Raw genomic sequence first — 25,745 nt, forward strand, 5'->3', positions numbered from 1 at the left:
TTATATCAGTTGTTCCCTAGATTTTATATATTCTTCTTTTTTTCCTAATTTTTGCTGGAGTCCATCAAATAATTTCCCAAGAATGGGTATGTGGAGAACTTTGAATCTTTAAATTGCTGAAAATTCTTATATTCTCTAATATTATTTTTTTGAGTTTTCCTGTAGTATTTGTTCCTTTTTAAGGATTGTATGTATTCATAATCTCTCAAATGTCTGAAAACTTTAATTAGAAGTTTTCTAAAAAGTTATATCCTTGAATTATCTTTCCCTTTGCTTTTCCTGCTTTTTTCTTTGTCCTTCTCTTTAAAGTTGCCGGTTTTCTCTTGATGCGTAGACTAACTATTTGCTCACATTTAAGGATACAGGACAGGGATCCAGCATTGTTTTCTTCTGCATCTTTATACAGTGGTAATTAATTGCTGCTAAATTATTATTCTGTGTCATGGAAAGCAGCCATCTTACTAAGGAGAAGACTTTGTTTTCCTGTGTGCCTATACTTATAAATGAATAACAGAAAGCTAATATATGAAGAAAAATAATTTTTATTTTATCAGGAACTTTTCAAAAATATGGTTTGTTATTATCCACAAAAGTTAATATCCTCCTATTCATTAGGTTACTTACTTAGTGGATGGAATTTAATCAGTATTAACAGCCTAACTCAGAAAAGGAGGTAATTTCTAAAGTTTTGTGCATTTTGTGCATATTTATGTTACCTGTTTTCCTTTGCTTTATGTGCCATACATCTTCTGTTTCAAGTTAATAATTCCATTTTGTTTTTGACTATATTATACAGTTTCAGAAAAGATGCTTCACATGTTGGTCATCCTCACTAATTAAGATATGCACTTGTGTAAATCAGATGTAAATTTAAAGAGGAAATGGTTTCTAATCAGAAGTTTGTCAATGAATGTAACTTCTGTTGCCGTATAGCACTTCATCTCTTACGTTCATCAGGTGCTACCTCGCGTATTGTGTTTGCGTTGCTTCTCAGTCGCTGAAGCCTTAGAGTTTTGGCACACTCATGAACAGTGCTTCTCAGACGCTCAGTTTTGACTGACGCACTGATGAACTATTGACAGGTGGTGACGATTATTTTACTTCCAAACTCCTCTTCAGTAGGCAGGGTCATATGCTGTTAGCTTTCTTTGATGACGGTATGCCAAATAGCAGTAAAAATAGTCAATGCTTGTAGAGTGCTTGTTATCTTCCTTAATTACCTATGGAACTCAGTTCCCACTACTCTGTGAAGTTAGGACTACAATTAACTCCATTTTACAGACGAAGAAACTGAAGGTGAAGTGGTCGAACCTGTCAGAGATCACACAGGAAGAGTGTGGGCGAGCCGGGGTTCTGATCGAGGGAGTGTGACTCCCGAGTCCGTGCCCTTAACCACTAGGCTCACTTGCCATGGTGACGCTCTTAACGTGATTCAGCATCCTCCTTCCTAGCACTTAAAGGTCCTCTTCTGGACCTGGACCAACTTTCAGTTTTCTTTATTTCTCAGGAATCCTCATCGCCAAAACTTACAGTTTTTACTCTTCCTTTCCTGCTTTTATTGTCTAGTTTTCTCTCTCAGGAGGGGACAGAAGTGTTCAGCTATCGAGGAGACATTTACGGATGTGCCTAAAACAATGCCTGTCATGTGGAAGTACCGAATATATTCCTGTTGAATGTTGAAGCAACTGTGCAAATAGGAAACTTTGTAGAAAGAAAAAATAACTTTTCATTTCCTCTGTTTTCTTCTGGGAAAACTCAGGCTACTTGCTGTGTGAAGAACAGTTTGAATGGGGGCAGAAGTAGACATAGGGAATTCTCAGTAGCTAAGGGAAGAATTTCTGCATCCCCAATACATCATGAATCCGATAGCAAATTCTTATTCAAGTCTTAAAATCTGTAATAGTAGATGATCAAAAGATCATCTTATCCAGGCACTGTGTATTAATAGTACTTTTGCTCTTGAACATCAGAGAAAGCACATTTGCAAAGAAAGATAAAATAAATCACAAAAGAGAACTGAAGTGTATAGTTAAGATGGAATAGACTAGATTCTTGGTAATTAAAGAGTAATATTTTAAACTAAAATTAAAGTCAGCTCTCCACCAAAATGGCTGTCTACGGGTGATAGCTTTTTAGGCAGTTTTGCTTTCTGCTTTATACCTTTATTGGGGGAAAATTTTATATTAAATATGTATTTTTATGATAAAACAAAATTATTTTTATTAGAGGAAATCTACATGAAATAATCTTTTCCTCTTGTGACTAGTTACCCTACAGCCATCTGTTTTTTTAAAACTTCAGTCATTTCTAAATTAGGAGATATTTATGCAAAGCATTTTTAAGGGTATGCAAACTCACCGAGGTAAAATGTAGTCATTGCTGGATTCCTGATCTGTGCAAGGACTAGTTTTTACTTTGGACAGTGATTTACTATTCAATAAAATCTCACTGAAGAGGCAGATGTTGAAAACAAGGAGAGAACCCTTGTAGGACGGTGAAATAAGGCCCGTGAAACTGAATCCGGCACAAGTAACGCCCCTGTTTTATTACAAAATCATAAGCATGTAATTCTGTAACATAACAATACCACACTCAAGCACACCATATGGCATGTTAGGTGAAATGTTCAAATTAAAACCATAAATTATTACACCCAGATTATTGCCCTGCCAACCACCCTCAGGCAGGCCTGCCTTGTGCTGGACCCTGCAGTAACGGCATCATCACGGAGTTAACTGGAAAAGAGAACCATGTGTGTGGAAAGCTTTGGCTTCATGACTGAAACTGGAAAATGTAAATATCCCATCTATAATGAATCCACGGATCTTAAACAGCTGTTTTAAGCAGAAAGGCAAGAATTTAAAAACAGGGTTCTTTTTGGAAATCGTATGTGATGTTTTGTATTTCAGAGTCTGATGGCAGCAGCTCACTGTGCATTTTATGTATTGCACCAGCAGGAGATACTTCAGACATATCACAAATATCAGAAGGTACTCTTGATTCAGTGTCTCTGGCTGTACAATAAAAAAGTGGGAAAGAAATTTCTATAGTCTCTAATAAGCAGTATATCAATGAGAAGTGTCAGATTTTGTGGGAAATTCCACAGCATGATTTATTGCATTAATTACAGGCATGTGGGTTTCATGCGGCTAAGCCTGAAAATGCAGCCACATTCTAAAGTTGATTTAAAATACAGTTTGGCCAAGATAAAAGTGCTGCTTATTGTGATTAATGGAGGACAGTATTTACTCTCATGTTCTATTCTTTCGCCTTTGGAATGCTTAATTTCTTTTCTGACTTGAAATTAAGTTTGAGATTTGAAAAGCTTCATCTCGTTTTTATTCATTCCTGTCATCTGGTCTCCTTTTTGGGTCTTATTAGTTGTCATTGAATGTTGCATCTCCTTTATGTGGGAAGCCTGTTTGAATACTGTCCTTCTAAGCAAATGCGGGCAGCTCCAAGCTGTCCCCGGGTGGCAGAACCAACTGGAAGGCTTGTTAAGCCCCACCTGGGATGCTACGGCTCTTTTTTTGAGGGGGGAAGGGAACCATTGAGGAGAAACCCTCATTTCCTTAGTTTAACTTCAAGAAAGCAGCGTTCTTAGAAGAGAATTGCATGATTTTACCCATTAGTACTGTACTGAGTTTGCACAGTCATGTAATGTCTCTCTTAGTGACACAATAAGCTTGTCCAATCACAGGATTCTAGGTCAGGGGAATGGAAGGGCTCCTAACAGCTGTTTTAGATACAGCTATTACCTCCAGTTGTTTACACATCTGTGACAAGATATGCCTAACATTGGTGACCTTTATAGAGCTAGCGTGGAAAAACAGCAGATAGTTGCTACAAATGAAAGCATCAGTGGAGGAGGAACGCAGTCGAAGTAGACTTTGCGTTTGTGGGTTCAGACACATTTCTAAGCAGTGATACATTTAAAGAGTAGAACTAGATGATTTGTGTGCCCAAGGCTAAGTGTTTTGCTTTCCTATTTTATTTAATACTCGTACAACTTGTGTGAGATAAGTACAATTACTATTTTGCACACCCATTTTGCAATTGAAGAAACAGGCTTAAGTTTGAAAAAAATACTCATACAGAAACACATTGTTGCTTAAGTGATTTGAAGGTTGGGATTTGAACTGCATTCTTACTGGCAAAGATGGAGCCATTAACCATTTGCTACACTACTTATGTCAAAGACCCTGAAAGGGACCAAGTGAGATGAGATTTGAAAAATTGTTTTCGGCAGTTAGGGATACAGTGTTGAATTGAGTAGTTCTAGAAAAGTTACAAAACAAAAAGTATGAATCCAGTACGTCTCAGAGGGTAATAACTCTTTAACTCATTGATTATTTTGTCGAATGATACCAGTTAGTCCAGTATGAATTTTTATAGTATTTTTCACTGAAGCAGAACTCACTTAAACACTTATTATTTATCTCTATATGAAGCAACTGTTCTGCTAGGAGAAAGAATTTTTCAGATCAGAAAATCTGCTGTCCCTTCAGGATGGCAAGTGCTGTAACTGAGGCTGAGCTTGCGCCGAGGCTTGTTTGAAGGAGTCATTTTCTAGGTGTTCCGGAGGAAGGGAGAGATGAAACACTGTTTCTTACGTCATGGCCTGTTGGACCACACCTATATTGGAATCATCTGCGAACTTGTTAAAAATGCAGACTCCTGCACCCGACTGGCCATAAATTAATAATTCCTTGTTGTGAGGATCTGTGAGGTCAGTGCCTTGTCTCTTCACACATGTAATATCTTACCTCACCATCCAACACACACAGCTCCTAGACCTGATTCAAACTCATAGATAAACAGTAAATATGCATGAAGAAAAATGTGACTTTTTGCCTGTGCTTTGGTTTGTCATACTGGTGTTTTTTTGTGCTGTATTTTATTTCAAAAGTTTTATTAAGGAGAAATTTTTCTAGGTATTATAGTCTCGCATAACATACGACAAGGAGAAATGAGCAGATGACAATGTTTAAGTGATTTCTGCTTCAGTGAAAAACACTATCAAGAATCACACTGGACTAACTGGTACTATTCTGAATTTTATGCTCCTGAACGTTTATGTAAGATACGCGTCCTTTGCCCAGTATTGGAAAAGATTAACCGAGCCTAAAAATAATTTGCTGGTCTGATAGCAGTAATAGCACACAAGTCTGGCTTCAATCGATAATGTTAACAATCCTGGAAAATAACCTGTTTTAAAGTTCTAGGAGAACGCATCAGGGATGCAAGGACTTGGGTGCTCAAAGGAGCAAAAAGATACTGAGTCAGTTGCAGGGGCCTGGAACTATTGCTGTATTCAAAAATGAAACACCAATGTGGGCAAATATGAATGTTTAAACCCAGACAAACAAATTGAAGTTGGCCTGTTTCCTAAGATGACCAACTAGGGAATATTTTTTTAAAGATTTTATTTATTTATCTTTAGAGAGGAAGGGAAGGAGAGGAGAGAAATATCAATGTATGGTTGCCTCTCGTGAGTCCCCTGCTGGGAACAGGCCTGCAACCCAGGCATGTGCCCTGACTGGGAATCGAACCGCGATCCTTTGGTTCGCAGGCCCACACTCAATCCACTGAGCTACACCACCCAGGGCGGGAATATTTTTTTTAATGGCAAGATTATTTTCCTTGAACCTAGAAAGAGTTATAAGAAAGCTTCTTTCAAATGGATACATGTATGGATGAAGTAAGAGTAAGATAAAGATACAGTCTAGTAGCACTTTTTATGATGGCTGGCATGTCCTTACTTAATAAGGAATTAGCCCTGGGAAAAGACTCCAGTGGCCTCGTGAGTTACTTCCTTCCACAGCTGACTGCCCAAAAAGCCTTAACGAAGGATAGGGCGGCTGAGATTCTGATTGTGAGTCCCCAAATTTAATTTTATGGCACTTACTTTTGTTTTCGTCTTTTCTAAATGGGCTAAAGTGAATTATGCGACCTCCCTCACAGAGTTGTCTCAGTAACTCCTTTCCCCCTTTTGTGTTAATTCAGCCTCCACACTTGTAATGAATGCTCCATTCTCCGGTGCTTTTCCAGACCCTGGGAATAAAGCAGTGAGGTCCTGGCCTGTGCAGTGCTCGTGGCCCACTGGGGAGAGACATATGCTAAGCAAGTTATGAAGTAAATATGTAGCATGTCAGATGCTGATATGGAACAAAGTAACACAGAGATAGAAAATTGGGGTAGTTATTTAGTTTTTCAAAAGCAATGCCTTCAAATGTTCGGCATTTGGAGTCTCTTTGCTTTTAGAATATTCAGTCTCTTCTCTTTGGAATATTCTAATTATAATGTAATTATAAAAATTACATTTCTATAATTATTATATACAACCCTCCATGTGTGGGCATCCTCCTGGTCTAGCTCTATCCCCCACTCCAACCCTTCTCACACCTCCAAACCAGGGCCAGTGTGTGGTAGTCCTGAACACAAGCCTGTTCCTTTCCATCTCTTTGCCTCACTCACCAGTTTCTTCCTGGAGTGCCCTGCCCTCCTGTTCTGATTGACCAAGTGGTACCCACCCTTTCATTCCTCACCCAGGTCTCTGTGTCCCCAGGGGACAGATCTCCAGCGCTATTCAAGTTCTGTTTGGCTTCTCTCTTTTTTTTCCCTGAATTCCTTTAGGACCTAGAGCCCCAAACTCAATTCCTAATTACACAGCTGTGTTTGGTCTTTTTAATTAGTTTTATGTGTAATAGCCATCTCTTCTAGCTACGATAGAATCTATATAACCATCAGGGACTTCCCTCTGACCGCACTCCATCGGTCGTCTTGAAGTGCTAGGGGGCACAGTAGGTACTCACGGACGTGGATTAAATATTAATTCCAGCCGTAGCCTCATGAATATAAATCTGCTCACCAGTTTTCTTTATACTTTCACGTTTCCAAATTTAAAAACATGTTTATTTAATAATAAGCCCATGGATTTATACTGATTTACAAGAATTTGAACATCATTGGTTTTCGCTATCACTTAAAGGACAAAATACTCTTCTTAAATGCACATAACTAATAAAGAAGTTAAACATCAAGAAATGTATTACTTCAGTAAAATTATAAAAGGGATGTCATAGCTGAGTTGTTTTTTTGTTGTTGTTGTTACATTGAGGGCTATAACAATAGAAGCAAATACATCTGAGTTTAAATCTAACATAAAATCTCAATCAGTGGGAACACAAGATACTGCTCTAATTTTGTGTTTCTCCATTCTAACTCCTAACGAGGGAGGTAATAATTGGGTTAATGGGCCATGAACACTGTGTAAATAAGCAGAGAAAAGCGGTCTGTAGGAACTTCACGTAGGGTCTGAGTAAGAGTTCCTGAGCCAGAGTCCAGGCTCCTTGGGCAGCGTCCCCTCAGGTCGCAGATCTCTTGGAAATCAGTAACCTAACCTTTCTAATTTTTTTGGCTCCATTTGTTGCAGACCCATTTCACTGTACATGTTTCCCCTGCTGTCAGAAAGTAGCGCATTCCTATGAAACTTTCCATAAGCTGAAATGACATACAGCGAAGAAGCAATTATCATTGACTTACAATGTCCCTGTTTCATGATTGAAACGCTTAATTTACATATAGTTTTACGCTCACCATTTCACCTGTACAAGCTCTCTTGGCTTTTCTGATACCTTAAGATCCAGCTAAAGGATTTGCAGAATAAATCAAGGTACAGCACAGGTGCTCACAGAGCCAGTTCAGAGCTGTGGCAGCTTGATGCTGCGATCCTGGTTCCCAGGAAAGGAGGTTGGCTGGACTACTCAGGCTGCTCCGAGTTGGCTCTCATTCTGTAAGCGCTCACTGCAAAAGCAACACTGAATGCTATTTTTACAACAGTGAAAATCCTTTTTGGATTTCTTCCTGTTAGCAGAAACAGATAACATTAATGTAGGTCTTTTCCAAAAGTGAAGTGGCATAATGTGACTTTTGAAAAGTGGGGTGGGATACCTATACTGGGTTTCATGGGATGGCTGCTTCTTTTGAAAAGCTTAGAGTAAATTTAAGTAATAAATACTAGGGCTCTTGTGGATGGACAGCAAGAAATAAGTGACCATTCGTTCAAAGAACTGAGGTCACTCATAACCTCTTCTTTACAGTATACTAACTAATGTTTAATTACAGGCTCAAACTCTTTTACTCACATATTCTTTAAAAAAACTTTGAAAAACTCATTTTTAAATTGACATCCTAACATTTTTCAGTGTTAGTTTCAGTCTGTGTATTTTTGTTAAAAGGTAGAAAATATTGAATATTATATAAAGATGAGGAATTCACCATACTAGAATTACCATTTTATGATTTGTTAATAGTTAAGCATCTTTTAAAAAATATTTTGTTGTTGTTCAAGTACAGTTGTCTGCATTTACCTCCCCCACCTGCCCCACCCCAGCCATCTCCACCTCCCTCCCCTGATTCCACCCCCCCCACCCCACCTCCCTCCCCTGATTCCACCCCCCTCCCCGGTTTTGTCCGTGTGTCCTTTATAGTTCCTGAAAACCCTTTCCCCCCATGGAGTGGAACCTAATCAACAAAACAAGCAAGCAAAATATAACCAGAGACATTGAAAATAATGGGGGTTAAGCATCTTATAAACAGAAGCATACTACCTCTGAAAGAATTGAATAAAATTTTAACATTTTGGAAGTCCTAAAAGTATTCCACTTTCAGTTAAAAGAATCGACCTCCCTAACCTATAACCCTTTGAAAGTCCTGAATTCAGAACACTGCGATTCAGGCCCAGTTACCTTGTTTCTCATGGCAAATTTCACCTACATTAGAACACATATAAGACAGAGGATAAAGAACCATGATGGATTTTGATTATAACCAATTCATAAATTTTGCTGGCTTCTTAAAGTCTTTTAAACCCTAGAGTATGTGCCATGGTAGATTTGAGATGCAAACATGTACAAAGTCAATCTTCACTTCAGACAAATAAGTTTTAGAAAAGGTTCCATGGGAAAGTTGAGGAACTGGGAATTCTTCCCCTCAAGTTGTCTGTGAATGTTTATTTCTTAGAAAGTCTTTGTTTGAAGTTTGGAGACTGCTGTGATAGGCATTTGACCAAGTAGCCAAGATAAACAGATGTGCTGGTCCCTTTGGCTTTACATGTAAACCGTAAAGGAAGCCAGCTTGGTAAAGGTTTCTCGTAACCTCTGGCGTCATCTTTTTGATGGAACGAGAGACATTTTTATACAGATCTCTATTGTAATATAAACTATTGTACTATAAACTATCTCAAATGGAAGAAACTAGTGTGACTGAAAGTTAAGTCTAATGAAGCATAAAATGTACTTTTCTAAATTGGAATTTTGGAATTATGAACTCAAAAATGTGCTTATAAAATAATTTGCTAGTTTAGTGAATTTTAATTCATTTCATTTTATAAAGTTATGAGGATTTTGGCAATTATACCTTAGGACTGTCATTTTAAAATAGCATCATTTATAAATGTGTACAGTAATACAAAAAGTACTGTGTTTTGTAAATAAAATCCAGTTTATTAGAAAATTTATTTTTACTGTTATGTGCCATTATTGCAAAGACTTCTACTGAGCATCTTTATAAATTAAAGTTTTTCTAAATAGATAGTTACAATAAACGGGATATTTTATGTTATACTGTAGAATCAGAAATCGCATGTTTATGTTGTAAAAACAACCTCAGTGTTTGCCTCTCAACAATCAAATGGATAGCCTGGTTTTCTATTGTGTGACTTCATTTTTAGGATTTCTCTTTTGAGTTCCATACATACCATGTCTGGTATACTAGTGGTGATTTTGACAAAATGTTTTCATTATTAATGTAAAATTCCCAAATTTAAATTGTATATTACTGAAAGAAAACCATTTAAATGATCGCGAAGCTCCATCATTGTTTAAAAAACTGAGTAAAATACGGTGGGGTTTTCTTCGTTAGACATAAGCCCTAGGACTTTGTTTCGACGTGTCCTTCTGAGCCTCAGCCTGGCTTTGCAGGTGCTAAAGTGCCGTTTCCTTGGCCTGCCGCCCAGGACTCTGATTTTGACTGAGCAGCCCGCGCGCCTCTGAAGCACCTGCGTGTGAGAGCCTCTGCGCCACAGCAGCATTGCTTGGTCATGGGCGATCCGTAATGCAAAGTATATGTTCGTAATAGACAATTTATCCGACAGACAGACCCCGCCTCTTTCTTACAGCTTGATTATAATAGCTTGATTTAAATGCCATTGTCCTGTCTTTCTAGCTGTGAAGTTTTATTTATCCTCATTACTTTACAAAATGCAAACTATTTTTATCACTTATTACAAACTACCCTGCAATTATATACAGAATATTTGTAAACGCTGTTTACCCAAATCACTGTAGAATTAGCGAATTAACTGCTATAAGTGATCTGTTTAGTAATTTTTAAGTCGAGATCTCTAGGGATGTGCTAAATAAGTTCACATATTTTAGTTTAATTCAATAAAATGGAACCGGTACAACCTCTGGTTTCACAAATGAAGTGATTCACAACGAACGTGTCTGTTGTAGTAATGGGGTCCTTGCACACTGCCGTGGGATACCTAGCACATTTCTGTCTCCCATTTTTCCTAAAATGAAGGTGACCTTTAATCTCTTTCCACAAACCTTCATGCACTAAACTACATGCCAATGACATGAGATGCTCATTCTGACTGCAGTGGGCCTTACTCTTGCCTAGTACATCATTTGTGAATACAGTAGTTGCCTATTACAATGCAGCAGGTATGTAAATAACATTTATCAGTGATCTCTGTAAGACTGATTCCTCCTTTCCCTTTTCATTATAAGAGGAAACTTTATTTCAGAGTAGAAAGTGCATTGTCTGAACTCATCAACACCCTCTCTATCCCTCCCCTCCCCGATTTGTTGCAGACCAGGATGAAAGAGCAGCTGAGCTCAGCAGGGAGCAGAATGAGAAAACCATCCGGAGCACGCAGACTGCGCTCCGCAATTTCCGGGAGTTCCTCATCTCCAAGTATCCTTCGGAAACCAGAGAGATTTATGTCATCCCTTGTAAAGAGTTGGATGCCTACCTTGCCTCTTTCTTTGTGGATGCCAGGCAGAAGGATGGGTCCGAATACGAACCCAATAGCTTGGCCAATTACCAGTGTGGCCTGGAACGGTACCTCAAAGAACACAGGTACGGCTACAGTATCACCAGGGATAAGGAATTCAAGCGTTCTCAAGAGGCCCTGAAACAGAAGCAGATTGAACTCCGCTGCAAAGGAAAAGGAAATAAACCCCACAAGTCCATGAAGCTCACCTTTGCCGATGAGCTCATTCTGCGGAAAAGGGGGTTGCTAAGCCGCTATAACCCTGAGGGTCTGCTCAACCTCGTCTGGCTCAACAACACCAAAGCCTTTGGGCACTGCACAGGCTTCCATGGATCTACCTTGAAGTGGGGTGATATCCGTCTCCGGGTAACAGAAACGGGGTTGGAGTACTTAGAGTGGATGGGTCAAGACACCGGTGACCTGAATGCCAAAACCAAGAGAGGGGGGACAGATTCCCGTGTGTATGCCACCCAGCACGCCCCACAGACGTGCCCCGTACAGGACTATAAGGAGTATGCCCAGCGGCGGCCTCCTGCCATGCGCTACGAGGATGCCCCTTTCTACTTGTCCATCAAGCCAGTTGTGAACTTGGCGGCTCTGCACTGGTACAACTGCCAGGCTCTGGGCAAGAACAAGCTGGCCAAGATGGTGAAGACCATGTGTGAGAAGGGCAACATCCCCGGCAGGAAAACCAACTTCAGCGTGTATCAGAGCTGCAGCACCTTGTCCGAGGCCCAGAGCAACCAGCTGGTGCTTATCTGTAACAATCTGAGCCAGCAGGCCGCCCAGTCAGTGGCGGGGCACTCCAGCAGCGGCAACTTCATCGTCTCTGCCTCCTACGACTCTTCCTCAGATACTGCGTGACCAGGTGGCTCGAGCCTGACCCCCGTTGGGTTACTGTGTCCAGAGAAACTGTGATCGTACACTGCTTCTCGTGCCCTCTCCTCTGCCCTCAGTGTTAACTTTATAAAAATATAAATCGATAATATATTTTTCTTTTTACAAATAAGCCAACGGAGATAGTTTAGTATTACTAACATAGTATTTATAGGCTTCAAGCAAACGTACTTGTGGGTGAGTCAGTGTGATTACTGTTACAGACTTTTTCAAGACCGTAGTGATTCTCAGGCAACACAAAGTAGAGAAGGAATCTTGGTTTTTAAAAAACTGTCTAAAAGGAAACAGTCGTGCTAGATGCTGTGTCCTCAACTCCCGATTTTTCTTCCCACCGCAATGCTCATTCCTAGTCTACTTAATAAATGGCTTTATTTTTTTAATTTTTAAAATTCTCTATTAATCCGGAGGAGAGGACACTAACTTTACTGCTTACACAAAATTACATTCAGTCAGATCCAAAATATGAAAGTGTTGGCTGTAAGCTCGACTTCCAATTATTTATATACTCTCTCTCTCTCTCTCTTGTTTTTTTTACTTAATTAGAATTTTAGCTCCTGCACCTCAATTTTTGCAATATATAAAAATTTAGAGGCTTAGCTAACATTTTTTTTCGGGTGGGGGGACTAGAGGGAAGATATAAGGTACCATTTATTTTGGAACATAGTATGCGAAGACCATTTTTATGGCAAAACAGACTGTTACATCACTCCTTTTTACTATTGTGCTTGAACTTGGATAGAATTTTTTTGTTCCCCAAGAAATCAGTGTAAATGAAATTTGCTTATCAGATTTAAAAGAAATTTAAAACTACCAAAGCTTTGAAAATGTTCCCAAGCATTAGATTGTATATCAAGCATGAAGAGAAGGTAGGGAATGGGAAAGTCTTACTAAACATCTAGAAGAACTAGTTAAGACAACAGAAAAACTCTCTTCAAAGCTCAGATCCCTCTTCAGTTATTTATTTGTAAGCATTAAACCTCAGTATCTTTTCTCTAGGGTATTACTTGACTCTGTAGTTGAGATCAAAGAGAAATTGACACTCATTTTAGGTAATAGCATTTGTTACCAGACTTAGCTGGATTCAAAGCATTCTTGAAAATGTGCAAAGTTCCTTCTATAGTAAATGTAAATGCATTTATCTGCACCATCCTGCAATAATAATAATAATTTTGGTTAAACAGCTCCTTATGGTAGTTTTTCCAGGGTCTTTATTTTCAGGTCTTGAAGCCTGAATTATTAGTTAACATACCTCAAAAATAAAACGAATTTAGATATTAGGGCCACAATAAAGCGGAGCTAGGTTCCCATCCTGTATAATCATTAATGCATAAAATATCCAAATCTTAATTGCTGGGCATTCTGGGTATTCTGTTGGGGAGTATTTATTCTTCAAGGCAACCTCATAATTCAGTTAGCTAGGAAGGTAGGTGTTGTGTTATGTATTAATTTATTATACTACCAGGACAAATTGTTTTGCTTTGTTAAAGCATCGTATTAGTTGAACTTCCCAATGGCTAGGCAGCTGGGCAGCTCTTTCCAACACTAACTAATAAGCACATGAAGACCCCTTCCTCTGAGCTGTGACCTTTCCTTTGGCTTGGGAGTGGGGAATCTGTCGTGGCCTTTGTGTGGTGGAGTCAACTTCGTTTCATGACTTTTCTTTCATAGAGAGGCATCCACAAACAAGAGAAAAGGGCGAAAGATATCTTTTATTTTTTTGTATTAATAATGATGGTAGGCACCATTGTTGATCCAGTATGTGTTCCAGCACTGTGCTAAGTGACTTACATGCTTCAGTTATGTAAGAAATAGTTACTAATTGTATGAAAATTAGGAAGTACAGATAAGCATAAACAAGACAAAACATATACACATTAGCTAGCCAAAAATAACTGCTGTTGACACTTTGGTATCTTTCTTCAGACATTTCAATAATGTACCTATTTATTGCTATGTGCATTATCTTTAATCCTTTCAATAACTTTGAAAGGAAGGTAAATTATCTTCGTTGTATGTTGAGATTATAGCCAAGGAAATGGTACTGTCTCCAGAATTCTTCTGTTTACCTTTCTTAGTTCCAACTCGTAGCTTCCAGTGATTGGAGCCAGATGTGGGGGCACAGTGTCTTCCCAGACCTCTAGGGGTGCTGAGTTACCTGTCATGGTGGCACATCTGTCCCCCCTGGTCCTCTCATTCATTTTGAACCATGGGTCTCTTTCTCCTAGTTCTTTACAAAACGTCCTGCTCCCCATATTCGGTAACTGGTCTTCTGAGTGCATAGGACAGCAGACTGTAAAATAACTTTTTAAAAATAAGGATATTTTTACATAGGGTACCTCACATGTTTAAGAAAAGGCTCCTATAAAGAACACTTAAAATGTGATTGTGGGTCTTATTTTTGCATTGACATATTTTTAAAAAATTCTTGATATGCTTTAGATAGCAAAGTAGGTTTGTTACAAGGAAGAAGAGCAGTCAGTAAGCTCTGTTATTTCCTAGTGAAAAACAACTAGGAAATTTCTAATTTCCATCTGTGTTTATTGAGGTACTAAACTTAAAATCTCTTTTTATCCCTATTGCATCTTCATTTAGAAGAACACAAATGGAGAATGTGAATCATTAATTATTTATTTTTGCTTTGGTAACTGAAACCAAATAGGAACATCACGACAGATTTAGAAAGCTGTTTTTGGAGGAATGGCTTGGTAGACGTATAGCCAGATTAGTATCTGTTTGAGTTAAATTACAAAAAATTATCTGCAACTACCTCTAAATTTTGTGATCTTATGTAAACAATACTGAGGCTATACCACTGCCAGATGCCATTTTTATTGTTATTGCAACTTAAGAAAAATTACGTGCAGACTGTGACATGGGAGACACCCAAATGATGTGTGTGCTTCAGCAGCAATGCAGCTGTTTAGCAGTGTGCTGTCTTTCCAGACGATCCCATGGTTTGCGCAGAAACACCAAAACTGTATTTGCCACATTGACACTTTCAGGTCAGTGCATTGTCATGTAAGACAGTTTCCAGTGCCCCTCACGTGACTCTGGAAGTTTTGCACCATCTATAACAAAATGTCAAACCCATCCGTTTGTTTGGATGACATAGCTGCATAATTCAATCTTCTATATTCATGGAAGTGACTGGCTATTGAAAACCATAGACTCTAGTAGTTTTTTTAAAAAAGCAATGAAGAGATTAGCGATATTCAGGATATTAATCCAACAGACCTTATACATAAGATTCCATTTGTTTTGGTTAGTAGGACCGGTTTGAATATGATTCATAAATATATATCAGCTATTTTAAATGTATGTTACTTGATCATTGTTTTTCCCTATGTCAAATTTTCCCTGTGCTAATTCACTCTTCCCTATGGTTAAATCACCTACTGATCTACAAAGGAGTAATATGAGAAGTTTCCAGCATAGATCGAGTCTCTTTGGTTTTTTAGTTAGGTTGTTGTGGGCTGAAATCTTCATGGCGCTCATTTGGCTGTGTCCTGCGACGTAGCTTCCAGTGGCTCAATGAAATCACGTGACTTGGCTGAGAGGAAGTGTACGGCCGTCAGGGCAACAGCTGGAGGAGCATCTACTGTCTAGACTCAGTGAGGGTGCAAAGCTATATAAACAGTCCTTGCTCTCAAAAGAACTTAAAGAAGATGCTGTGATAGAAGTTCCGTTTCATTTTTGAGAGCCCAGCAAAACAAAAAAAACTCTGTGCCAGTACGGTTTTGCATAGTTTCCCAAACTCTGTACTCGTGCTATTTAGCCATTGGATATGTTGATTTCCCATAGAATACATAATGTTGATTTGAGTATTTTGTGGAGAATCTTCCACGGTCTGTTTTAAGACAATGGATAAGGCAAAGCTGTTTTCCACACCATCCATTTGTTCGCATAGGTGCACACACGCACAGGGAAGCACAGATGGTCTTCACTGACTGTCATTTATTGGGTTCATACAATGTACCATAGTGATAACTCCTTCTATAAGTTGTTTCTCTTAATTCTCACAATAGTCCTATGAGAGTAGGTGTCATTATTTCTCGTCTCTGAAATGTGGAAGTCCAGAGAAGTCGAATGTGTTGCCCACACTGTTGTTAATACTTAAGAGTATCAGGATCAGAAACTAGATCCTTTTCTCTCCTTTTCGGCTGTAGCTTCTTGTTCACAGAGTGACTTGCTGTGCTTTTGGAGACCCTCCGGGGTAGTAAGTTATCAATGAATTCCCGGTGTGATAAAACCCTCAGTATTCGTTCAGCGCCGAACGCAAGCAGTGCCATTGCTAGCACTGTGTGCTTGACATGGTTCGGGCTCCGTTACCGTAGCTTTGTGAGACGGGACGCTCAGGAGAGCGTGTTTGCCCTGGTCATTGGGAGAGAGCAAAAACTTGTGTCAGTCTTGAAAGAACCTTTTATCGTGAAAAGGGGTGTGTACATGCACCAGTAATTTTATCTTTAAAAGTGATTATTTGTTTTTAGCCCAAATAAACCAAAAACCCAGTTTCAAGAAAGTTCCTTATAATTCAGATGAGGAATAGGGAGCTTGTGGACAGAAGGAGTTTCTCTGAAGCCCAGAAGTGACATTGCCCTTCACCAGATGCTGAGGACGGGGGGACAGGCTACCAGGGAATCTGGTCTTACCAATAAATTTGGTGCTAGCAGATTAGCACTGTTTAGTAACATGTTTTGTTCTTGTTTTGTTTTTTAATCAATTAGGATTATATAACGACATTTTTTGGCATGATTCTCAGAGTTAGAGATCAACCGTGAAACCGTTGTTATGTTTTGGAGTTTGGCTATCTCCACTGCTTTGTGTATGAGACACCAACACTTCTGATTTTAACCAGCCTTTTTCGGACTGGTTTTCTTTGTCTACAGCAAGGATGTATTTTAGTTTTTATTTATTGAGCCACAATAAAGCTGTAATACTTAGCGTCTATAAATAAGAACTCCCTACCATATAATGAAGGAAATAAATTTCCAGGCTTAGGAGGAGAATCATGGGGCATGTTTGATCATTTATTGCAGTAGAATAATTTTAACGTGTTCATGAAAAAGTTGTTATAAATACTAAGGAATTTAACAAGTTCTCAATCGTTTTAATATATTTTTTAAACAGGCACGATATACCTGCTTATTCAGCGTATGGCGTGGTGCAAATAGTTGCAATACTTATTAAGAAACCTCATTGGCAAGGGCGTCCTCATTTGTCTTTTTTGGTTTTTTTCTTGATACATGGTATTCAAACATTGCTTCTCCCCTGTAAGATCCGGCTGAGATGATATGACTGGGTAGTTTTTTCCAAGGCAAAGTGATGAAACCAGGATGATCGTTAAGAGACCCTTGCCTGCCGTAGAACATACTGGGATAAAGAGATGCACTGCATGTGTCATCCTGTTGGCGTTTGGAGTATTTCTAACGATATAAAAACAGAAAAGAGGGATGATACTGGTAAACTGCCAACAATTCTGATTTCGCTTTTCTGAACAGAGAAAGGTAATCAAAATATCTTGCCATCCGTCCTATCTGTAAATTCACCAACTGGGTCTGCCAAAGCCGAGGGAAAGACCTGGTGTGATATTGAAGATTGCATTATTTTTTAAAAGATAGCATTTTAATGCATTTAAATTGAGGTTTTATGTAAACCATGACCTAGTTTCATTAGACTCAGAGTACTGATCAGATCAGCGTGCTAATAAGTTAATCAGAAAATTAGGCCAGAGTATTAGAAACATCTAAACTAACCCAGCCCTCCTCTTTTACGGAAGAGGGAAACAGGCCCGGAGACATTAGAGGAGTGAATGCCCAGGTGCACACACCTGGTGAGAATCGGAGCCAAGAGTAGAACCCAGGGGAACCCGGGCATCCTGAGTTCCAGTAACTGGAGTTTAGGGGAGAAAAACAATCATGTGTTTTCACTGAGCTGGAAGGGATATCCTTGTTTTCAAAATTACGAAGAATTTTCATCTTAATCAAGTTTCTGTTAGAAGTACATTCAAGCTGCCAGTTTTCAAATATGCTTTTTTATATGTATTTTCACTTTTCATTTTGTATTATTGTGTCTTGATTTTAGCAACTTCTTAGGAAAATTAATGGGGTAATAATCTCTAAATGTAATCATTTACCTTTTAATTTTAACAAACATCTCTTATCCTACCCCATTTATATTTAGTTCTTATTTATGGAGGGGAAACAAACTACAGTTTTCAGTAATAGAAATTCAATAATTAGCATAATCTATAATGATTATAAACTAAAGAGTAACTTCTTAAAAATTGCAGTATTCATTTGCATATCCAGCTATGTAGCATCTGTATCGTTGGTTCAGAATGCAGTCTGTGGTGCCCTCTTTTCGTCCATGAAAAGTTTTAAAGATCATCTTAAAGGTTTGGGGCAGATTCTTCAGTCAAAATGATCAAATTTCTATCAACATAATTAGAATGTTTCTGAAGTGAATTTATTCCAGAGATAGGAAAGGGAAAGAAAATGGGAGCCATGAAAGAGACCCACGCAGAGCAGGAAGATGTAGAAATACAAAATATTTGAAATGCTCCTACTAACCTGCTCACTCCCCTAACAGGGAATTCAAGCATAAATACAAAAAACATCCTACAGATTTTTATTTTACAATTTATATTTACTAAATCATAGTTGAAGGGAAAAGGAGAAATTCTAGGTTGTTAAAAAAGTACAGTGGAATTTTGCCTTTTGAATGCAATGTTGAATTTTGCTCAGACTTCTAATGTTCTTTATATTACACTGGAATTAATTAGACAGCATTTACCATTTTACATTCATTTCAAGGGCCTTTGAAAATGTTTGGCATAATATATTTATTTGTGGTTGGTAGAATTAGAAAGACATCAGCAATATGTAATCCTAACAGTAATGTGCATCCTGTCTGTATTAAGTGATTTTTATGCCTGTGTATGTTCTGTACTCCTTCTATTTTATAAATCAAATATCTTAGTATATTTCCACTAGAAATTAATTTATAATGATTATTTATACTGGATAGCAGGTCCATTTTAGTATGAATCCACTCAGATCAACTTTATCAAACTGAACTTTTATATCTACAGTCCATTATATTGCAACTTTTTAAATAGCATTTATAACAAAATAACTTTTGTTTTATAAAATATTTGTTACACAAAAAAAACCTTGCCAAAAACCATCACAATTTCTATGCATTGTGTAATATTCAGTGACGTCTTTGTTGAGATTTTGCATGTCCTAATAGGGTGCTCTTTCCTATGTGTGTAGTGGTGTTTATGTGGAATTGTTCATCATTGCTGCTACCACTTATTGTAGTTAAACTGAAAACCTGTGCTTATGGGGCTGTGCCCGTCGACATTTTATGTGTGACCTGTGAAAGTGTGTACGTAGTAGTTTGACATTTTGAGCCAGCACTTAGTGGCCTCGACAGGAGGAAATGTCGTGGTTGTCACGTGGTGCCAACCTCACCATCTTGCTTTGCGTGTAGAATTCCAGGTTAGCTCTTCCTTATCCCCGGCTCTTTGAGAGGGAATGTTTGCAAACAGAGAAAGCAAGAATTCTGACCTTTTTTAGCACCTCCCTACCCCAGGTTAAATCTGGTTCTTTCCCTGATGCTGGAGCACCTTACAGAGAAATGCAATAGAACGACAGTACAGCAGCAGAGTTTCCCTTGATCTGGGTATTTTGGGGTTGAACAATATAATAACACAGGACTACAAGGTGCGTACATTAGTTTTGTTGGTTACCATAACTTACTGTTTCAATTGCATTGAGTGAGAATATTTGGTTTTTAAATTTCATCTATAAGTGACCGTGGAAGTCTCAGTGTTCCCAAATATTAACTTCTGTATTCACCGTTTGTATGGACTTATTTAATATATTCTGTTGCCTCCCATCAGAATTTTTTATGCCCATTTGTCTTCACGTTGCCTCAGCAATTTCATACAAGCTCTGAAAAGAAAGAGAAACAATTTCAGTGGATTAATTCTATTATACTACTTGTTGAAAGTCAACATGGGGGAAATACCATTATACTTTTTTATACATTTATAGTCTTTTTTTTTTTACATTCATAGTCTTAAAATGGAAGAGAAAGTACTATAAAAATGTTAGGAAGTCTACTTCCTTAGTACCCTTTTTTACACCAACATGCCGGAATTCCTCCGTCAGCACAGTGTCTCCTTCTGTCTGGTTAGTGGGTTTGTAACTGTGAGACCCCTTTAATAAAGGGCTCATCTCCCGGACTGTACGGAGGCTCTTTGTGTGACTGTTAGGCACATGGCCATGAACACGAACACTGTTCGTGTTTGGAGACACTGCTGCTGAAGTTGCTGGTTTGACTCTGAGAATACAAAACATAGTTCTTTAAGGCCCCTGCTACTTCTTTGCGTAAAGGAAAAGAAAGGCAGATTTCAGCTGGGAGCCTTCTCTCCAGAATATGCTTTACACCTTTGCCTGTCCAGGGAGGTAGCAAAGGAATGAAAGGAAGTTCAGTTATGCATATTCTGAAGATGTTCTGCCCTTGGTCGGTGGCCTGCAGAGTAACACTGAAGTACTTCTTGATTCCTGCGTTGGGGGTTTTCAGGCAAGGCCTTTGTTCTTAGAATTCCTCTTATATTTTGGACACCAAAGATTATGGCAGTGTATCCTGATGGTTAACATTCACAGTTCCTGTTAGTTAGCGGTGGGCACATGTATTTGAATCCTTTTAGTTTTATTTACCCCCTTTGTGTCTTCTGTACATTTTATATGTCTGTCTTGAGACCTTTATGCCTATAAATGGGCTACTTTTGAATCAAGTAATACATATTTGTTAGTTTTCCAATTTATAGGGTTATGTTTCCACCGTGACTTGAAGCTTTTTCTCTCTGCTAACATTAGACATAGATTTGCCCCATGGTGAGCAATAACTTGTACCTTTTTCACTGTAATCTGAGAATGTAACTAATTCTATGGGCTGAAACCTGGTGAGAGAATGACTGGAAGTGTTTTGGATTCAACAGAATCATTGTATAACTCGTTTATTTGGTGGTTTAGTAGAATGAATGCTATATTCAATAAGGTCTTCCATCTTTCTTACAAATTTTAAGAATGATTTAAAAATTCCTTTTAGTCTACCACTTGGAAGTTCATTGAGAATACAAATCATACCAACTTAGTATAACATAATACCAGGCATCTGTTTGGAAATATAACCACACAATACCTAGTAAACTTTTGTGAACATTGAACTGTTCTTTGAAGATGCATTCACTTTGTCCCCTATTTGATATAGATCATTTTTTATGTATTTTCTGGCCACTAGGCTTTTAAGTGATATTACATGAAAAAAGCACATGTGTGCCTATTCACTCTCATATTTAAATTTTTTCTTCTTAAGCTGCTACATTTATAATTTGTGAAAGAGAGGAGGAAGGTGAATTAAAAATGGAGAGAAATTTCTGTTAATATGTTAAAATGTGTGACTGTGATACTCTTGGTTAATTAATATTCTGCCAGTTGATATTTGTAATATAATACAACCTTTTTGTTAATAAGTGTATATTCTCGGTTTCATTTTTACTTTTTGGCTCACTGATCTTTTCCTCTGAAATGTTTTCATCTTTATCAGCTCACTGTTTTTGCTTCATATTTGTCTGTGTACTTGTGCGCTAAATAAACTTCTAGTTTTGTGTCCCGGTGGCTTGTTCCTTGTGTGTGCAGTGTTTGCCTGCAGTGTAATGGTGTGATTTTCTACCGTGTTCAGTATTTGTTGGTACAGCCTAACCTTATGAAAATAAGAAATACAATCCAATAAAATCAGCTAATGTCTCTATAATGAGAGCATGTTTTAATCACAGTATTTTGTCTGTATTTGGGTATGATTAGCCTTCATTTAATAAATGGTTTTCTGCAATGCTGGCTGACTTTTGTAGCTGCAACAGTTTAAAAACAACTTAAACCATGTCATGAGAAAGAAAATCGTCCTCTTCACTGGACATCAGCCCCACATAGTTAATACATATTAAGCAGAGCATTCCGTGTCACGTGTTTCTATCGAGGAGTGGGAAATTGTGGGGAGAGAAGCATTTCTTTATCTGAGTATGTGGAAACAGCCCATGGGGTAGGGAAGACACTTCAGGAGGCACCTACAGCTGAGCTAACCACGTGCTTCTTGGAGCCCCAGTTCCCCAAATCCTGTCTGGGGGCAAAAGTCTCTACTCAAATTCACTCTCCGTCTTTCTGTCTGTGGAGCTCTGTCGGCCCACGGTGCAAAGTTATATGCCAAGCTAAGTAGATGTCTGCTTCCAGACTTCCTCGTTCTTAGGAAAAGGCTTTTTGGTCAGATAGAACTCTTCATACGCTCTTCGTTGCATTTATCACATTTGACAATGTTCTGTGAGCAGAATAGGGATGGTTATTCAAAATGATTGTAATAATTAACTTCAGACATCTTTGTTGTATCACTACAATTATTTAGTAAAGAAAAGCATATTAAAACACCAGAAAACATAATGTTGTCTTTCACAAAAATGCAAATGTAATTCTTTTAGGTGTATCAATAATCCACCAAATTCTCTACTCAAAAAGCTGAATATTGCAAATAGCAATAGCTATACTTTGTAAGACAGTATTGTAAATGGTATTAAAATTACTTTATAAATAGTAGTTTTAATGTTTTTATAGTACTTTAAGAAACAAGTTACATAATTAATATGTGACAGATTTTATTTCCCTGATAGAGGAAGAATATTAGAATTCAAGTTGAGTAATATATAGCCTGCAGATCACAGAATGTCTTTTTTAAAGTTTCATTTATTTTAAATTTATTTATAATCTTTTCTAAGATTTCAAGTGACTAAAATAGCTAATATGTATAACATAACAATGTTCTATATCAAGTAGAGGATCATTGGATCATAGAGTAGTATGTGTATGTCCAGCTTTAGTAGGTACTGCCAGTTAGCTTCCAAAGTGGTTGTACAAATTGTCACTCCTACCAGATGAGTAAGAGAGTTCCGTTATTTCACATCTTCACCAACACTTGATGTTTATAGACTTTGTTTTTATTTTTAGACATACTGGTGAGTGTATTTTAATTTCTATTTCCTGAAATGTTAATGATAATTTCTTAGTGTGCGCAGTGCCCATTCAAGTATGTCCATTTTTAATTGGACTATCTTCCTTGTGACTGATTTGTCAGTTATATATTTGTCAAATTTCTTCTCCTACTATTTTGCTTGCCTTTTCACCCCCTTGGGCACATTTTGATTAATGTCTTTTTAAGTTTAATGAAATCCAATTTATTGGTCTTGTGCTTTTGGGCTAATAATATTGATGCCCTGTTTGAAAATACGTCGTTACCCCGTGGTCCCAAGAGTGGTTTCTTGTGTTTTCTTCTAGGAACTTCATTGTTACTACAATTCACATCTAGGTCATGATTCATTTGGGGTTTTGTTGTTCATAGTGTGAGGGAGGCATTCAGTTTGCTCATATTGTGTTAAGGATTTTTTTATCTGTGTTTAGGAGCTGTGTTGGCTTGTAATTTTCTTTCATTGCATTTTTCTTGTCATATTTCTATAGAAAACTTATGCTGCCCTATAAAAGACATTAAATAGTGTTCCCTTTCTCCCCCGCTATTCACTACCAGAGTTTTTAGGTTTGGCATTATTTGTTTCTTAAATTGTAAAAATTTACTTGCAAAATTTACCTTAACCTGAAGGGTTCTTGTGTGTGTGTGTGTGTGTGTGTGTGAGAGCGAGAGAAAGAGAGAGATTTTAAAATATAGATTGAATTTCTTTAATGGTATGGGACTATTTAAATTTTATGTTTCTTCAGTTTTGGTAAGTTGTGGCTTTTCTAGATATTTGTCCATTTTATCCAAAATTTCAAATTTATGGACATCAAGGTCATAATATTTTTACCATCTTTCTAATATATCTGTAGGTTCTGCAGTGATCCCTCCCTTTTCATTCCTGCTGTAGAAATTGTGCTGCTTTTCTTATGTATTTATTAATTTTAATAGTCTTTCAACTCCATCTATTGGCTTTACTATTTCTTTTATCGCAAACTTTCATTGATTTCTGTTCTTATGTGTATTGTTTCCTTCATTTTACTTTTTTGGGTATATTTGCTTTTCTCTTTTTTGATGTCCTGATACAGTTGATACTCAACCTTTCTTTTCTAATCTCTGAATTTCGTAGTCATTTTTCCTAAAGACACTACTATAATCTTACCCCATAACTTTGACAAGTCATGCTGTCATTCAGTTTGAAATATTTGCTAAGTCCCATTGATTTTTTTTCCCTTTCACCATGAGTTTATTTAGAAGTATATGATTTCTGAATTGTCTGTTAACAAAATGGAAATCTAGAATTCTCTTCCTTCTTTCTCTTCTTCCTTTTCCCTTTTTTTCCTGAATCTTCAGTTTGAAAGCTCTCGGTGGGGAGAGCAAAGCAGGTGTTGGCACTGGAGCGTGTGTGCATTGAAGGAGCTGGGAGGGTCAGGCACGAAGCCTGCAAAGTGTCAAGAGGGCATGTACACAGGAGAACTGCCCAGCGAGGGGTGTAGGCAGGTGACTGGGGCAGGAGATACATTTCCGGAAGAGGGCAATCTGGCAACGTGGTAACAGCGTGAATTGGGAGAGAAAAGCATCCAGTGCAGGGTTAGCCAGGTGTGTGGTGGGATCGCCCGAGCAGGGTGAGTGGGGCAGCCACACTGCAATGGGGAAAATGGGGAGAAGCCCTGTGTGAGAAGTCAGAGCCTCATGAAGTGACTAGGGCTCCCACGCAGCGGGGTGGCCTGGTGTGAGTGGTCATCCCAAGAAGGGTGAAGAAGGCTTCCATGTAGCAGGGCTTCTGGCACGGGATGTCAGAGCTTGAGTAGCATGAGAAAGGTGTCCACATTTGGAGGGTGGCCCGGTGCAGGGTGCCACACTGTGAGTGGGTAAGGAGGGCAGCTGTGTCTGTGAGAGAGGCACGTCACAGCCAGGTGTGAGAGCGCAAGCGGGTGAGGAAAGTCCGTGAAAGACCGAGGGGCAGGACGTAACACAAACATGAAGCTGAACTGGATCCCTTCCCAGTGCAGTATGTTATTGGGGCACCTGGCAGAACTGTCATGGGCATACACTTTCCATTTTCATTGTACAGTCTCTGTCCTTCTGCCCCGTGATTAAGGTCACATCATTTAACATAATAATTAAACCTAATCATCCTGTCTTGCAGTGTGACTCTTTTCTGTGCTTATGCTGTAATCGAGTGATGGGGAATGAGCTACGTTGCAAATAAATCCTGTTTTTGTTGTATTAAAAAGTATATTGAAACGATAGTATTTGTCTAAATAAATCAGACTTAGTTTTCCTCACTGCAGGTTAATCTGAGTACATTTTGGGAGCTAGCATATGCTCTTTAGAAGTGGCCAGTATTTAAATTGCATTCTTTACTGAGAACTTGATCTCCGTAGTGTCCAGAGCATAGAGTCAGCAGGACCCAAGTCCAAATCCCAACACTTGGACCCGGCTGACTCTTGTACTCACTAACTCCGTGACTTGGGACAGCTCAGTGCCTGGCACAGAGAGTGTACCTCAGTCAGTATTGGGTGAATGATGTATGAAGTTACAGACTGTTTGAGGTTCTGTTTCCTTATTTGTAAAATTGTTACAACGGTAGGGTTGCTTAGAGCTTACAGATAGTTTATGTAACTCTTGGTATATAGCCCAGGTGCCAAACACAAGGCCCATGGGCCAAATCCAGCCCTCCACCTTGTTTTATCCAGCCCAGCACCTTGTTTCTACCTGGTGG

The 25,745-nt window shown here is 38.4% G+C and overlaps 1 protein-coding gene across 4 annotated transcripts in view; it reads left to right on the plus strand.

The window, feature by feature from the left end:
- The window catches only part of KIAA1958 (KIAA1958 ortholog), a 105,217-nt gene that overhangs the window by 63,539 nt on the left and 15,933 nt on the right, over nt 1-25,745 (plus strand). The window contains exon 3 of one of the 4 annotated variants that reach the window (XM_037036202.1): nt 10,881-10,964. The exons of 1 other annotated variant lie outside the window; for it this stretch is intronic. In XM_037036202.1, the coding sequence (XP_036892097.1) occupies nt 10,881-10,964 (84 nt within the window). Of the gene's footprint in view, nt 1-10,880; nt 19,509-25,745 lie in introns of those variants that run through there. 2 more of the 4 variants (XM_037036200.1, XM_037036199.1) reach the window with 2 other exon arrangements.

The sequence above is a fragment of the Sturnira hondurensis genome, unplaced genomic scaffold (assembly GCF_014824575.4).
Source record: "Sturnira hondurensis isolate 20B ecotype Veracruz unplaced genomic scaffold, ASM1482457v3 Scaffold0022566, whole genome shotgun sequence".
NCBI lineage: Eukaryota > Metazoa > Chordata > Mammalia > Chiroptera > Phyllostomidae > Sturnira > Sturnira hondurensis.